The sequence below is a fragment of the Bos grunniens genome, chromosome 3 (genome assembly GCF_055505025.1).
Source record: "Bos grunniens cultivar Pamir isolate PY7600 chromosome 3, Bosgru_T2T1.0, whole genome shotgun sequence".
Lineage (NCBI taxonomy): Eukaryota > Metazoa > Chordata > Mammalia > Artiodactyla > Bovidae > Bos > Bos grunniens.
The window spans coordinates 98,517,575-98,535,229 of NC_141167.1; the positions used below are offsets into that span (position 1 = coordinate 98,517,575).

Genomic DNA, 17,655 nt, shown 5'->3' on the forward strand with positions numbered 1-17,655 from the left:
TTTCCAAAGCTCATATGGCTAGGAACTATGAAGTTTCAACTGAGCCTTTTATAGAATTTCTTCTGGGCTACATTTTATTTTCCCAGTCTTCAAAGTTATTCTTACGATAAAGTAGAGGTTGGTTGTTAAGTCGCGAAGTCATGTCTGACTCTTTTGTGACCCTGTGGATTCTAGCCAGTCAGGCTCCTCTGGCCATGAGATTTCCAAGGCAAGAATACTGGAGTGGGTTGCCATTTCCTTCTCCAGGGGATCTTCCCAACCCAGGGACCTGTGTCTCTTGCTTGGCAGGCAGATTCTTTACCACTGAGCCACCAGGGAAGCCCAAAGTAGAAGTTACTTTTCACCAAAGAAATCCCTCAGATTAAAATTTTATGGGTACTTACACATTTATTTACTCCTTTAATCTTTTAAAAATTGAACTAATAATAACATTTAAAATCTACAGATAAAACCATTTAGTTCTGTGAGCTTCAAAATTGTACACATCCATGTAACCATCACCCAAAACAAGATATAGAATATTTTCATCATTCCAGAAAATTCTGTTGTTCCCCCTTTCAATCAGTTGTTACCCTATCTCCCCCCACCCCAGCCAATAACCACTTTCTGAATTTCTATTATTATATAAACAGACTTTAAGTTGTTAGACTTAAATGAAATCACACAGGGTATACTGATATGCTTGTTTCACTTAAGATGCTTTTGTGATTCACTCATGTTGTGGGTATCAGACTTCATTCTTTTTTATTGATGGTTAATATTGGGTTCACTAGTGGAAAAGAATCTGCCTGGCAATGCAGCAAATGCAGGATACATGGGTTCTATCCCTGGGTTGGGAAAATTCCCTGCAGAAGGAAATGGCCACCCACTCCAGTATTCTTGCCTGGAAAATTTCATGGACAGAGAAGCCTGACAGGCTACAGTCCATAGTGTCACAAAGAGTTAGACATGACTGAGCACACACACACTTCTAATATTACATTATATGAACATATCAAAATGTGTTTATCCTGCCTCTTAGTAACACTTTTTTTTCTTATCACAAAATCAATATATGCTTATTACACAAAATTACAGAATACAAATGAGGAAAGGAGAAAGGAAGTCTCCATAATTATACTCTCCAGACGTAATCACTAAATAATAACTTGCATATCCCCTTGAACTTTTGTTTATATAAACTGTCCACAGATATTTATTTTATATATTATAAAAGTTCTCATTGTAGGTTCAAGTTTTACCACTTAGACTCTATGTGTCTTGCTGCTGCTGCTGCTAAGTCACTTCAGTCGTGTCCAACTCTGTGCGACCCCATAGATGGCAGCCCACCAGGCTCCCCCATCCCTGGGATTCTCCAGGCAAGAACACTGGAGTGGGTTGCCATTTCCTTCTCCAACGCGTGAAAGTGAAAGTGAAGTCACTCAGTCGTGTCCGACTCTTGGCGACCCCAGGGACTGCAGCCCACCAGGCTCCTCCATCCATGGGATTTTCTTAAATTGGCACAATTCTTAGTTGTTTTGTCGTGGGTTTTTTTTTTTTTTTTTTTTTTTGCCTCAAGGCTTGTGGGAATGTCAGTTCCCTGACCAGAGATTGAACCCAGGCCACAGCAGTAAAAGCCAGTGGAAATCAGTAGGCTGCCAGGGAACTCCTCTTAGTTTTAACTATAGGATATTTCCAAATTTTAAAACTTTTAAAAACTAATATATGAATATATACTTACCACCCCAGATTCAAATCATCCATGGTTTACAGAATAAAAGTAAATGTTCTGTTCAGCTCCCCACTTTGCTTGCCTCCCCAGAGGTAGACAGTATTCAGTTCAGTTCAGTTCAGTCGCTCAGTCGTGTCCGACTCTTTGCGACCCCATGAATCGCAGCACGCCAGGCCTCCCTGTCCATCACCAACTCCCGGAGTTCACTCAGACTCATGTCCATCAAGTCAGTGATGCCCTCCAGCCATCTCATCCTCTGTCGTCCCCTTCTCCTCCTGCCCCCAATCCCTCCCAGCATCAGAGTCTTTTCCAATGAGTCAACTCTTCGCATGATGTGGCCAAAGTACTGGAGTTTCAGCTTTAGCATCATTCCTTCCAAAGAAATCCCAGGACTGATCTCCTTCAGAACGGACTGATGGGATCTCCTTGCAGTCCAAGGGACTCTCAGGAGTCTTCTCCAACACTCAGTTAGATACAAAAAATCTTGACTAAGATGATATTGGTAAGAACCACAAAGTGCTGAATTTACTATCCATAACTTTTGTTTCTTTTCTTCTCTCTCTTTTAAAAAAATTTCACTTATTTATTTATGGCTGGGCTGGATCTTCATTGCTGTGGGCAGGCTTTTCTCTGATTTCTCTAGTGGGGGCTACTCTTTCTTGTGGAGCGCCAGCTTCTCATTGTGGTGCCTTCTCTTGTGGAGCGTGGGCTCTAGAGTACAGGTCCGGTAGTTGTGGTTCATAGCCTTAGTTGCTCCAAGGCATGGAAGATCTTCCTGGACTTAGGGATCAAACCCATGTCCTCTGAATTGGCAGGACCATCAAGGATGTCCCACATAACTTTTCTCCCGAGTTTGACTTTAAAATTTTTATTTTCAGTTGATCTATACAAAAGTGATCTTTTTAGCTGTACAAAAAAGATCTTCATGACCCAGTTAATTACGATGGTGTGATTACTCACCTAGAGCCAGACATCCTGGAATGTGAAGTCAAGTGGGCCTTAGGAAGCATCACTACAAACTAAGCTAGTGGAGGTGATGGAATTCCAGTGGAGCTATTTCAAATCCTGAAAGATGATGCTGTGAAAGTGCTGCACTCAATATGCCAGCACATTTGGAAAACTCAGCAGTGGCCACAGGACTGGAAAAGGTCAGTTTTCATTCCAATCCCAAAGAAATTGCCAAAGAAAGGCAATGCCAAAGAATGCTCAAACTACAGCACAATTACACTCATCTCACACGCTAGTAAAGTAATGCTCAAAATTCTCCAAGCTAGGCTTCAGTAATATATGAACCATGAACTTCCCAATGTTCAAGCTGGTTTTAGAAAAGGCAGAGGAACCAGAGATCAAATTGCCAACATCCATTGGATCATGGAAACAGCAAGAGAGTTCCAGAAAAACATCTATTTCTGCTTTATTGACTATGCCAAAGCCTTTGACTGTGTGGATCACAATAAACTGTGGAAAATTCTGAAAGAGATGGGAATACCAGACCACCTTACCTGCCTCTTGAGAAGCCTGTATGCAGGTCAGGAAGCAACAGTTAGAACTGGACATGGAACAACAGACTGGTTCCAAATAGGAAAAGGAGTACGTCAAGGCTGTATATTGTCACCCTGCTTATTTAACTTATATGCAGAGTATATCATGAGAAACACTGTGCTGGATGAAGCACAAGGTGGAATCAAGATTGCTGGGAGAAATATCAGTAACCTCAGATATGCAGATGACAATACCCTTATGGCAGAAAGTGAAGAAGAACTAAAGAGCCTGTTGATGAAAGTGAAAGAGGAGAGTTAAAAAGTTGGCTTAAAGCTCAACATTCAGAAAACTAAGATCATGGCATCTGGTATATTGATCTTTGTTATAGCAAACATATTATTCAATGCTAAGTTGCTTTTTCTCTGTTTGTACTGACTTGCGTGTCTATGTCAACTATCTGTGTGATGTCATTAAAGTTTAGAGACTGCAGGTCAGGTGCAAATAGATGGGGAAACAATGGAAACAGTGTCAAACTTTGTTTGGACTCCAAAATCACTGCAGATGGTGATTGCAGCCATGAAATTAAAAGACGCTTACTCCTTGGAAGGAAAGTTATGACCAACCTAGACAGTATATTAAAAGCAGAGACATTACTTTGCCAACAAAGGTCCATCTAGTCAAGGCTATGATTTTTCCAGTGGTCATGTATGGATGTGAGAGTTGGACTATAAAGAAAGCTGAGTGCCGAAGAATTGGTGTTGGAGAAGACTCTTGAGAGTCACTTGGACTGCAAGGAGATCCAACCAGTCCATCCTAAAGGAGATTAGTCCTGGGTGTTCATTGGAAGGTCTGATGTTGAATCTGAAACTCCAGTACTTTGGCCACCTGATGTGAAGAACTGACTCATTTGAAAAGACCCTGATGCTGGGAAAGATTGAAGGCAGGAAGAGAAGGGCACGACAGAGGATGAGATGGTTGGATGGCATCACCAACTCAATGGACATAAGTTTGGGCAGGCTCCAGGAGTTGGTGTTGGACAGGGAGGCCTGGCATGCTGTGGTTCATGGGGTTGCAAAGAGTTGGACGCAACTGAGTGACTGAACTGAACAGAAAAATATCAAATGATCATGTTAGGAGAAGTTCTAGTACTCTAGCTTATTATCCATTTTGAGATACGGTCTTTAAGTATTTCCTCCGGGAGTAAAGAGTTGAGTGCTTTATTTATCTTGTTGGAAGCCAAGAAATGTATAGCTCTCTTTTCTAGTATGTTGATCTTTGTTATAGCAAACATATTCTTCAATGCTAAGTTGCTTTTTCTCTGTTTGTACTGACTTGAATGTCTATGTCAACTATCTGTATGATGTCATTAAAGTTTAGAGACTGCAGGTCAGGTGCAAAATCTTATTAAAGAATACACAATAATACTAAGTATTATTTAGTTTCCTCCCAAAGAGCACTTTTGATTCATTAATTACTTTGTTTCATTTTGCATTTTCTTTAGTAAGAGAATGGGGCTTGCATCCACAGCCAAAGATGAGGCCTTAATTAATACCTTAGTTTGTACTTTTTGGACTTTTGAGTCCTTGCTTTTCTTGAAGACAATACTTAAGACAGGGTATAGCAGGGTAGTGTTCTGGCAGGCCAGAAACTCCTTGCCTCTGTATATATTCCAAAGATTGTTACTTAATTTCTTCTGACTCTGAAGTTCATATAGCTACTGCTACTGCTAAGTCACTTCAGTCGTGTCCGACTCTGTGCGACCCCATAGACGGCAGCCCACCAGGCTCCCCCGTCCCTGGGATTCTCCAGGCAAGAACACTGGAGTGGGTTGCCATTTCCTTCTCCAATGCGTGAGAGTGAAAAGTGAAAGGGAAGTCGCTCAGTCGTGTCCGACTCTTAGCGACCCAATGGACTGCAGCCTACCAGGCTCCTCCGTCCATGGGATTTTCCAGGCAAGAGTACTGGAGTGGGGTGCCATTGCCCTCTCCATGCAAAAACGCACCTATGGTGAGTTTTACTTGGAAATCTCTTTTACATACTTGGTTTGGGGGTCAGAATGTGCATATTTAGGTGAAATCACAGATGCAAAGTTCTGTAGCCTACTAAAGCCAAAGCTCTAAGGACTGTCCTTATCGTTCATGATGGAGCTACTAAGATTTTGTTTCGATGATTAAATAAAAGAGTGATACAATCTTGTGTGTGCAGAGTCCCATTTGTTTAATGAGCCAAATTCTGTTCAAGTACTTACCCCAAATCCTCTCATTTAATCCTCCATAAGAACTTTGGGTGTTTATTGAGTTTTCATTGAAGGCATCTGCATGTCTCCAGGTTTAGGAGTATAGGCTCTGACCTGGAGATGAGGTTCAGAAATACTTTGACTGTTGTTGGCCTTATTAATTTCATATCTCACAAGGTCAAGGTAGTGAAATCTAGCATTACTGTAACTGGGAAATGTCCTGCTCTGGGAAAACTCCAGATGATTGCCTGGGACTGTTTTTCCTCCTATTTGGAGTTTGCCAGGGAGAAAATTATAAAAGAAGGATGACACCTCAATTCCACCTAGAGAGAGCCCCAGCTTCCCTCCACTCTTTGTGTGCAATTCAAGTTCTATACCCAAGGGTGGGGTGACTTACTACTGGATAATGTTGAATAAGACAGGATACTAACTGAAGTCAGTTAAATTCCCAGCCCCACTTCTGCAGAGAGCAGCACTCCCTGATACTTTGGACTCTTGCTTAAATAAACAAGGTCTTTTGTTCTAGTGTTTGTCTCCCCTTCCCACCCAGAAAATAAGGCCTGCAGTCCACGTGAAACTTGAAAGAGGATTTGCTGACGGCAGTCTCCTCTCAGGTGTCTACATTCTTGAAAAAGCTCATTTTGTCCATTTTCTTCAAAATCTTGGTAAACCAGCTGCACTCGTGTGGTTTTTGTTGGACTCTTTCTCAGGTGACTACTTTGTGCCGCCTCTCAATTTACGCTCTTTAAAAAAAAGGCAAATCATCCTGGCAAACTCAACCCCAGCATGGCGAGGGAAGAAACACTTGTTCTCTTTTCTGAGTGCTCCCAACAGTCCAGAGGGAGGTTGCACTGAGCCTCCTAAAATTCCTGCCTCCCCGGGCGCGGGTGAAGCCGCAGGGCCTTTTAATCTAGGAACAGGAGTGAGAAGGGAGAGGAGGTGGGGCCGGAGCGAGGCAGCGCGCAGCGGTACCCAGTGGTGCTGCAAGACTGCTGCCTCCTGAGTACGTGGCAGTCCCCGTGGACAGAAGGGGAGGGGATTCGGCTTTCTCCTCCCCGAGCAGAGCCTGGGGACAGTCCTCCCGGGCGGGAGGGAGGAACCGCAAGGGTTCTGGTGCGCTTTTGGAGTGAAATTTTAGCAGATAAAAGTGGCCTGGCAGCGGTGGGCATCCGTCCCGCTCTTCCACCCGGGTAACCCCAGCAGGTCGAGTCTGCGCTGTACCGCGAGGAGCACTGACTTGTTTGGGAGCGAGGGGACGCGCTGGCCACCCCGCATGCGCAGAGCGAGGAGCCGGCCTCCTGGACTACAGCTCCCAGAGCAGTTTGACGGCGGCCGCAGGCGGCGAGCCGCTGGCGCCATCTTGAAATCTGATCCTCAATCTCTGAGTCTTTGCGTCAGCCGCGGGCGGCCGCCGGAGGACCGCGAACTCAGCCCGCTGAAAAGGGAGGACATTGAGGACACAGCGGCTGGAGAGAGAGACAGCTGGAGGAGACATGGCAGGTTCTGAGCGCGGCCTGCGCTGCTGTCACTCAGCATCCTCCTGAGGCATTTCCTCGCCCGCCGCCTCCCCGAGGGGCGGGGCTGACCACTCTGGTACCCAGAACCCGCGCGCGGGTGTCAGCGGAGCGCCCCTGCGGAGTGGGCACCCCACCGAGCTGTGCCATGCTAGCCGGAGGCCACCGAGGCGGGAGACGGAACGCAACCAAGAGCCAGTGAGCGATCACCGAGCAGCAGCCGCCTCAGGGAAGCTCGGCAACCGCAGGAGGGAAGATGAAGGAGATTTGCAGGATCTGTGCCCGGGAGCTGTGCGGAAACCAGCGGCGCTGGATCTTCCACACGGCGTCCAAGCTCAACCTCCAGGTTCTGTTGTCGCATGTCCTGGGCAAGGATGTCTCCCGCGATGGCAAAGCTGAGTTTGCTTGCAGCAAGTGCGCGTTCATGCTCGATCGGATCTATAGATTCGACACCGTCATTGCCCGGATCGAAGCCCTTTCTATTGAGCGCTTGCAGAAGCTGCTGCTGGAGAAGGACCGCCTCAAGTTCTGCATTGCTAGCATGTATCGGAAGAATAACGATGACCCTGGCGCGGAGACCAAGGCGGGGAATGGAACGGTTGACATTTCCGGCTTACCCGATGTCAGATACTCTGCACTGCTCCAGGAAGACTTTGCCTATTCAGGGTTCGAGTGTTGGGTAGAAAATGAGGATCAGATTCAGGAGCACAGCTGTCATGCTTCGGAAGGCCCCGGAAATCGACCCAGGAGATGCCGAGGCTGTGCAGCTTTGCGGGTGGCTGATTCTGACTATGAAGCCATTTGTAAGGTACCTCGAAAGGTGGCGAAAAGTATCTCGTGTGGCCCCTCTACCAGATGGTCCACCAGCATTTGCACTGAAGAACCAGCGTTGTCCGAGGTTGGGCCACCGGATTTACCAAATGCGAAGGTACCGCCAGATGGAGAAAGCATGGAGGAAGGGACCCCGGGATCCTCTGTGGAATCTTTGGATGCAAGCATCCAGGCTAGTCCTCCACAACCAAAGGATGAGGAACCTGAGAGAAGTGCAAAGGAACTTGCAAAGTGTGACTGCTGTTCAGATGAGCAGGCTCCCCAGCATACGTGTAACCATAAGCTGGAGCTAGCTCTTAGCATGATTAAAGGTCTTGATTATAAGCCCATCCAGAGCCCCCGAGGGAGCAAGCTTCCTATTCCAGTGAAATCCAATCCATCTGGAACCAGGCCTGGCCATATCATGACAGATGGAGTTAGTTCTGGTTTCCTTAACAGGTCTTTGAAACCCCTTTACAAGACACCTGTGAGTTATCCCTTGGAGATTTCAGACCTGCAGGAGCTGTGGGATGATCTCTGTGAAGATTATTTGCCACTTCGGGTCCAGGTATACAAAATGGCTGCATAGTGCCTTTCTGATTAAAGTTAGCTGGCTTCACATGATTTCTTTCTAGGGGAAAGTTAATGGTCTAGACTTGAGAAAAGTAATCATTGAACCCATTTTTGCTTTACCTTTTGCTTCTGTCCATTTTAATAAATGTGATTCACGCAAGTAATTTACTTTCCACAATACCCTCTTTATAAGATTATCTGTTGGCTTTCCCACTAATTATCAAAATTGTACATGTTTAAGACGAAGATTCATAATTCATTTTTACCCTAGAAAAATTTAATCTTCTTTCTGGCACTAGAACTCTTTCCTCTCACTTGTCCTACTGCCTTTCTACTTTTGTCTGTTTGTTTTGTTTTCACTTTTAGATTTATGAATATTTTCTCCTGTGAGGGAGTTAGTTCTCAAGTTAGTCCTCCCTAGAGCATTAAGCCTTTCATCCCCACTTGTGCCTTGAACTGATTAGAGCATAGGGTAAAGGTTTGGGGAGAACCTATTAATCCACCAAAATATTGTAATATGTGGACAACATTTATAATAAATTAAGAGGTCATTTGAGGACTACTGATGACTTTTTCATAAAAGAGACTTGGGAATTCAAAATTTAAAATGTTAAGGCAAAAAGTGTCTACAGCCAGTTTGTGTAATGAGCTCTATGTAAAGATATTTGGTGTTGAGCAGGACTTCATCCATTATTGGGTGATAGAGTTTTGTCTGTTTTACTCATGAATTTCGTAATGACTGGAAGATGGCAGTTGATCTTACTCTGAGCTGTTCATGCAGCCTTTTAAATTCAGTTGTGTACAGGGACCTACCTGACAGATGCTGTCTTGTTTATACAGCAGCGTTAGTTTCAGTTAACGTTGTGAAACATCTGGCATGTTCTACTTGATACAGATTCTTTAGTGATACCCTTACAGAGGTGGACAGTCTAGAAGGTGTTTTTGGAAAGCTTGCTAACCAGTCAACATCATCCCAGAACCTTAGAGCTTCTAAATGAAATTGTTGATTGTCACTTGATAGCTTTGAAAAACAGTTCTATTATGTATAAAATTTGCATCACAATAAGAATATGGGGGAAATATTTTTGAATTTGCACTAACTTGTCAGAAACAGCATTGTTAGGGAGAAGTATGAATATCCAAAAGTTTAAACTGTGTTTTCATTTATGTAAAATGTTTAGGATGCCCAACACTTGTGTACTTTCCTTTCACTTCCTTTTCTTTCATTGAGTTTCACAGCTAAATTTGAGCTTTCCAGTACAGTATTTCTGTGAGCCAACATAGATGTCACAGATTCATCGTAGTGTTTCCGTATTAGGATCTAAAAGTAGTTGGACAGAGTGGATGGGAAATATGACCAATATTGTAGAAATATAGCCCCCTTCGAATATGGCCAATATTGAAGAAAGGTGAAGACTTAGAAAACTGCAGTAAAGCAAGAGTTTTTTCCTCCATATTAAATTTAAAATACTCTCTTGGTGCCTAGGCTCAACAAATTTTGGAATTGAGAAGGATTCTAAAGATCATCTCATGCAGTCTCTCAGTTTAGAGATATGGAAAGCTCATGGTTAAATGACTTAGCTCCGGTGGTGTCAAAGGTTCCTAGCCATTCTCATCCAAGACCTTTTTATTCTGTGTATTAAATCACACTGCCTGATGGCATTGAATTAAATAACTACTTATTTTAAGTGCAGGGCTTTCATTCTATAACCTGAGGATGTCAGGCAGATTCTTTAGGGATAGATACTGTGAAGAAATTTGGCATCCTAATGAGCACAGTTAAAATATGGTAATTGTACCTTTAGGTCAAATCCCTTTACTTCACTAAACGTAGACATTAGAAAAAAAAATAGCCCTTTAATACAGCAGTATAAGACTTCTGCTGTCATCAGGCTTTACCATCTTTACTGTTTGTTGAATATTAAAACATAGAAGAGAGAAAACATTCAGCTTGAAGAATTATGGCATTTGATTGCTAAGCTATTTTCTCCAGTAATTAAGAATGTGGAGGGAAATAGATTAATTAGACTTAAAGTGTTTGTAGATAAAATGTGTATTTTGGATTCCAGATCTACTGTCTAAGTCTGGTTGACTTTTATAAGCGTTTTAAGGCCTAGTGTGCTTTATGGCGAAAGCAGAGCTAAGTGGGACAAAGGCAGACAGATTTTTGTCTTTCTCTGAACAAGTGTGTATAGAATAGAAGTAAGTGCAAATTATTTTCCTTTAGTTAAATTGTACTCAAAATATGAAGAAAAGCTCTTCTCTCCTAAAGAGGGAGATTGTTCTGTAAGGGCGTTTTGATTCCTTTGTTTAATCTGGTTACTGTTAAATGTCACCATCAGAATTCCTCCTGGTTGCCTTTCTCCTTTTTCTTTCTTTCTTATTTTAAAGCTAACGAGCAACAATGTAGTTCTGCTTACTAATTTTCTCATATTGTGCAAACTGATTTATTGCCTCCTACAGAATTTATGTCTGAAGACCCAAGGTTTTTCTTTTTGAAGCCTTCTTCTATCTTGTTATTTCCTTCTTTATGGTCTGGCCCAGAACTAGAAAAGCTATGATAGGAGGGCCGTGTCCCTTAGTGAACATTATTTCAGTTTTGGCTCATGTGCAGATTCCTTTTCTATCTAAATTCAAAGAGTGAGAGATCTTTGCTTCAAACCTTGCAATGCCAAAACCTGCTCTTGTATGACTGTGATGAATTTATCCCTCTCATAGCTTAGCTACATAACCCAGATCAGGCCCTTTGCAAGATGTAAGCATTAGATGCTGCTGTATCTTCTATTACTAACAATAGGATAGAAAATTATAGCAGTTTGAGCTCTATGACTTGCTGTTATGACTAGGAAAGTGTCAAGAAAAATGTTAATCCAGATCAAAATAACCGCCTTTTAGCCTAAAGGTCTTATATTATGCACCATTAGACTTGGAAGGAATTCTCTTTTCTGTTGCTGAAAAGCATTTGTCCTGCTGCTGCTGCTGCTAAGTCACTTCAGTCGTGTCGGACTCTCTGTGACCCCATAGACGGCAGCCCACCAGGTTCCCCCGTCCCTGGGATTCTCCAGGCAAGAACACTGGAGTGGGTTGCCATTTCCTTCTCCAAAGCATGAAAGTGAAAAGTGAAAGTGAAGTCACTCAGTCGTGTCCAACTCCTAGCGACCCCATGGACTGCAGCCTACCAGGCCCCTCCATCCATGGGGTTTTCCAGGCAAAAGTACTGGAGTGGGGTGCCATTGCCTTCTCCGATTTGTCCTGAGTCAAAAGCAACTTAAAATTATGATTACAACATGATTTTAGTAACTGATACCCTGGAGATTAACACGCATTCAACCAGATCAAGTATTACTGATGTCATGCTCTACAAAATCTTCATAGGAGTGATTGGTTTATGTACTTGATACTCACAAGAATTAATTGTCAGCTGTTTACTCAGTGGGCCTTTGCTAAGCACTCTTTTGGCAGACTTACCTGCAAGGACTTTTTTTTTTTTCTTGAGATTTAAAGTAACAAAGTACTAAGAATAAAGAAGACACAAGCGTCTTCCAGCCTTTTGGTCCATACATGACATTCCTAGAAGGAGAGGTTTCCTATGAATACGCATGCCAAGATGGGTTCAGATGAGGTCCAGACTCATTATGTGCTTTTCTGTGGCATTCTTCAGATTTAAAGTTGATGTTGAAATATTTAAATTAAACATCTCCCTTTCTATCTAGCCAGTCTTTTTTCTAAGAGAGCCACTGAGGGATTATAACATTGGGCTGGAAATTAGAAGACAGACCTGTTGCTTATTTGCTTTTGTTTCTGTTGTTCACTGTAAGCAAAAATTTTTGGTTTGAGTAATATTCCAGGTGGCTTCCCTTGTGGCTCAGCTGGTAAAGAATCTACCTGCAATTCGGGAGACCTGGGTTTGATCCCTGGGTTGGGAAGATCCCCTGGAGAAGGAAATGGCAACCCACTCCAGTATCCTTGCCTGGAAAGTATCATGGACAGAGGAGCCTGGTGGGCTGCAGTCCATGGGGTCGCAAAGAGTTGGGCACGACTGAGCGAAAAACACTTACTTACTTAATATTCCAGGCATTATGGTAGGCAGTCGATTTTTATAAATATGAAAGAGAAGTTACCGCTTTAAGTGCATTCAGTTTAATTGGATTCTATTTCCAATGTAACTTTGGACAATTTATTTACCTGTTATAAGTCTCCATTTTCTCACACGTGAGTTGAGAGTGGATCAGATGGTTAGTTTATAAAGTGTCCTTCACTGGTCTAAGATTCTTTGGTTTGAAGTGACTAAATATGGCTACCTTCCCTGGCATTTAAAACTTGAAGCTATTTTACTTAATTCTGCTTGTTACAGTTTAAATTTGGAAAATACTTTAAAATAGATGTTGTTGAAAAGTTGTTTTACACCGAGGAAGTAAGAAGCCAAGTTTTGTAGAGAAGGTTTTATCATTAAGTGATAAAGTTATTTATCAGTAGAACTGTTGTAAATATCTATGAAAAGACTTGCCTCTCCTGTGGTGTGACATAATTCACATTGCTTCAGGGCAAGGCTCCCCATTATACCCACAACAACAAATATCTCAATTTTTTCTAGGAGTCCTTATCCTTGCTACTTGTCTCTTTCTCCCTCTCCCACTATCCAGGCCTGTTGCCTCTACTTTCAAAACATGTCCGAATCTATCCATTTCTCTTTCCCTCCTTTATTACCACTATAATCCAAAGCAGTATTTTCATTCCCATGCAGCAGCCTCCTAGCTGGTCTTCTCATTTTTCCTGATGCTCTCCAACAGTTCAGTTATCACATAGCAACTAGAGTGATCTTTTAAAAATTTAAATATAATTGATTACTTTTCTGTTAAAAACACTGCAGTCCATTCCCATGTCAATGAGAATGAAATACAGCTTCATTACCTGTGGTGCACAGAAGCTACATCTGATCTGACCCCTGCCTGCCTTCCCACTTCATCATGTGTCAGCACCCACTTTGCCCATCGTGCTCTGGCCCTGTGTGCTCCAGCAAGGCAACCGTTAGCCTTGTGTGGCTGTTGACTGCATGAAATGTGGCTAGTCCAAATTGAGATATGCTATGAGTGTACAGTATACCTTTAATTTTAAAGGAACAATGTAAAGAATTAGTATCTTGTTAATTTTCATATTGCATGCATACTTGTGACAATATTTTAAATATATTTGGTCAAAATGTTTCATTGAAAGGTTTCCCTGATAACTCAGTTGGTAAAGAATCCGTCTGCAATGCAGGAGACCCCAGTTCGATTCCTGGATTAGGAAGATCCCCTGGAGAAGGGATAGGCTATACTCCAGATAGCTCACTCCAGTATTCTTGGGCTTCTCTTGTGGCTCATCAAGACCTAAAGAGCCTCTTGATGAAAGTGAAAGAGGAGAGTGAAAAAGTTGGCTTAAAACTCAACATTCAGAAAACTAAGGTCATGGTATCTCGTCCCATCACTTCATGGCAAATAGATGGGGAAACAGTGGAAACAGTGACAAACTTTATTTTTTTGAGTTCTAAAATCACTGCAGATGGCGACTGCAGCCATGAAATTAAAAGATGCTTGCTCCTTGGAAGAAAAGCTATGATGAACCTAGACAGCATATTCAAAAGCAGAGACATTACCTTGCCAGCCAAAGGTCCATCTAGTCAAAGCTATGGTTTTTCCAATAGTCATGTATGGATGTGAGAGCTGGACTATAAAGATAGCTGAGCGCCAAAGAATTGATGCTTTTGAACTGTGGTGTTGGAGAAGACTCTTGAGAGTCCCTTGGACTGCAAGGAGATCCAACCAGTCCATTCTAAAGGAAATCACTCCTGAATATTCATTGGAAGGAGTGAATGGATGCTGAAGCTGAAACTCCAATACTTTGGCCACCTGATGTCAAGATCTGACTCATTTGAAAAGATCCTGATGCTGGGAAAGATTGAAGGCGAGAGGAGAAGGGGACGACAGAGGATGAGATGGTTGGACGGCATCACCGACTCAATGGACATGAGTTTGAGTAAACTCTGGGAGTTGGTGATGGACAGGGAGGCCTAGCATGCTGCAGTCCATGGGGTCACAAAGAGTCGGGCACGACTGAGCGACTGAACTGCACTGAACTGTGGCTTAGCTTGTAAAGAATCCACTTGCCATGTGGGAGACCTGGATTTCGATCCCTGGCTTGGGAAGATCCCCTGGAGAAGGGAAAGGCTACCCACGCCAGTATTCTGGCCTGAAGGGTCAGACACGACTGAGTGGCAAAATGTTTTATTAAAATTAAGTTTATTTATGTTTTACTTTAGTCAATGAAGATAACTAGAAAATTTTAAATTACACATGTAGCTCACATTATATTTCTGTTGAAAAGTACTTCTCCATCCACAAAGGCATTTTTCTTTCCCAGGGTTGTATCTACCCTAGGTCTTTTCCATGAGTTGTTGCTCTGCCTAGATCTTTGCATTGCTGGTTCCTTATCAGGTAGATCTTCATTTAAATGCTGTCTGAAAGAGACCTCCCACTGATCAGCCAATTTAGAGTAACTTAATGACTTTGTCCTGCTTACCTGTTTCCTTGTCACTATCTTTTATTTTGTGTGTTTCCTTGTTCTTTTATTCTGTGGCTCCCCACTCCCCCTCCCATAGTGCTTTGCATATTAGGGTACTTCGTAGATATTTTTTAAAATGATGAACAGCGCTGGGAGAATAGAAAAGATTTTTCTTCTGAAATCTTTATTAAGAAAGAAACTGAAAGGCACTCAGTTGTGTCTGACTGTGCGACCCCATGGACTGTAGCCTGCCAGGCTCCTCTGTCCTTGAAATTCTCCAGGCCAGAATACTGGAGTGGGTAGCCGTTGCCTTCCCAACCCAGGGATTGAACCCAGGTCTCCCTCATTGCAGGCAGATTCTTTACCATCTGAGCCAGGAGGGAGGCCCATACTTCCAGTCAATTGCTATCAGGAAGTGGTTTAAGGTCAGCTGTAACCCCACAGCCTGGAAGGTGGTAGTCAGAACTTGAACATGTGAGGTAAAGAAAAAATGAAGAGCAGTTGCCTTTTTTCTCTTCCTAATGGATTTGTATTTTCCCTAATTGGGAGTGGGAGAGAAGAGGGGAGGAAGCAGGGAGAGAAAAGGTGGAATTTAATGCCACAGTGAATTGCTAAAGTTTTAATTCTGTATCTTAGCTCATAATGGAGAAGGCAATGGCACCCCACTCCAGTACCCTTGCCTGGAAAATCCCATCGACGGAGGAGCCTGGTAGGCTGCAGTCCATGGGGTCGCAAAGAGTCGGATATGACTGAGTGACTTCACTGTCACTTTTCACTTTCATGCATTGGGGAAGGAAATGGCAACCCACTCCAGTGTTCTTGCCTGGAGAATCCGAGGGACAGGGGAGCCTGGTGGGCTGCCGTCCATTGGGACGCACAGAGTCGGACACGACTGAAGCAACTTAGCAGCAGCAGTAGCAGCAGCTCATAATGAATATTAGGTCAAGTTCAATGAGTTATCTTAGTCTGATTGATTGTCCCAAATATAAATAGATGTTTTTTACTCCAAAGTCTTTTTGATGAACTAATATTTCTATAAAACATACGTCCTTCCCAGACCTTATGGATTTGAAGTTTTAATTTTTATTTTTTACTTTGAAATAATTTCAAACTTAGAGAAGTCTTAAGAGAAGTACAAAGAACTTCCAAGTTCACCAGTTGCTAAGATTTACTCAGATTTACCAGTTGCTAATATGTTGCTACAATTGCTTTATCACTCCAACTATCTGTAGACACATTTTTTATTTCTGAATTATTTGAGAATTAATTGCAGATATATCTTTATGCTCAATAAGCATGTAATTCCTAAAGATAGCATAACAACAATTCAGTTACCAAAGTTAGGAAATTTAGTATTGATTAAATACTATTATCTAATGTATGCTTCATATTTGAAATCTACTCATTTTTCTAATAATGTGAAATAGGCATACTATAAGGAGGGTAGTTGAATTATAACGTTTTCTCCCCTAGGAATGGTAGAAATTTGATATTTTGAATTCCCTGATTGAAAATAGAATATAGCAAATATTTGGCCATCATGAGTGTTTTTTAAAATCCTCCCTTTTTAATTTCTGAATTACTTGCTTTGAGTAGTGTTTGTATAGGTTCGTACAGAAAGGTATGAATGGTAGCTTGGGAGTAAGTGACTTGATAAGTCTTAATAAGGAACAGAACTTTTCCTTGTCTTCATCAATTCATACTGATGATCCATTCAGCAGCTGTAATTTTCTAAGTCTCTGGCAAAAGAGGCCAAAAACATTTGAAGATAAAATTTATTGTCGGATACACTTAACTTGTCTTGTGCTTCTTCCTAGCCCATGACTGAAGACTTACTCAAACAACAGAAGTTGAATTCAAATGAGACCGGTACAACTCAGCAGTCTGTATCTGATTCCCATCTGGCAGAACTCCAGGAAAAAATCCAGCAAACAGAGACCACCAACAAGGTATGATCAAAACCATGCCCTTGGGGATCACAGGGTTTCTTTATGTCCTTAGAAGTGTAGCTCTTTCCTTCCGGTCTCAAGTGTTTTAGTCTGTTCTGCACAGATCAGAATTTCTGCTGTCTTTTAGGTCTGAAATTAAAACTTGACTATGGTTTTTAACTGTATAAGGTACTGAGACAAGAAGTTTATGCTTTTGATTTAACGTTTGACCTTTATACAGCCCATGGGCTTTAACATCTGCTTAGAAGAAGATTCCCACAGTTTGGGACGCAGCACTCCTTGCTTGTTCTACCCTTGTGTCCTGTCATGTAGTAGACAGCAAAAGCTCCTTGGTCTTTGTATAAAGGCTCCACAGTGACTCATGTGGACAAGTACCCCCAGTATGGCTGCTGTCATACAGAAAGCACAGCTCATGAGAGTTGAAGCAATTGAGTATTGAAGGAAGTATTTCATGTCTCCTGCTACTTTGCTGATTGACTTAAGACTTTAATGGTTACACTGTGTGGGGGAAAATAGCAACGTAACATCCCCTAAAGAAATCCTTTAAACCTAGATTTGAGGACAGATTTCATGGTCGCATTTGAGAGTAAAAGAAATCATTGACCTACCGAACTGTTTTTCTTTACTGAATTCAGATGCTTCAAGAAAAACTGAATGAAATGAGCTATGAACTGAAGTCTGCTCAGGAGTCATCTCAGAAGCAAGATGATACAATTCAAAACCTCAAGGAAACTCTGAAAAGCAGGGAAAGTGAGGTAAAATGTTTGGCAATCATGGACCTATGAGGAAATGTTTTTCCCATCAAAGTAGACAAGTATCCTATAATTTGTAGAAATGGAT

General features: G+C 42.3%; 1 protein-coding gene across 50 annotated transcripts in view; it reads left to right on the top strand.

Annotated features, from left to right (window-relative positions):
- PDE4DIP (phosphodiesterase 4D interacting protein) overlaps nt 1-17,655 on the top strand; it is a 204,247-nt gene that overhangs the window by 118,289 nt on the left and 68,303 nt on the right. For 36 of the 50 annotated variants that reach the window (XR_015160843.1, XR_015160847.1, XR_015160845.1 and 33 more), the window contains exons 1-3: nt 6,883-8,321; nt 16,684-16,815; nt 17,451-17,570. Coding sequence is in view for 34 of the 50 variants with exons in the window: in XM_086392162.1 (XP_086248288.1) it covers nt 7,200-8,321; nt 16,684-16,815; nt 17,451-17,570 (1,374 nt within the window). In the remaining 16 variants the exon portion in view is untranslated. Of the gene's footprint in view, nt 1-6,882; nt 8,322-16,683; nt 16,816-17,450; nt 17,571-17,655 lie in introns of those variants that run through there. The other 14 variants (XR_015160855.1, XR_015160856.1, XR_015160858.1 and 11 more) reach the window with 1 other exon arrangement.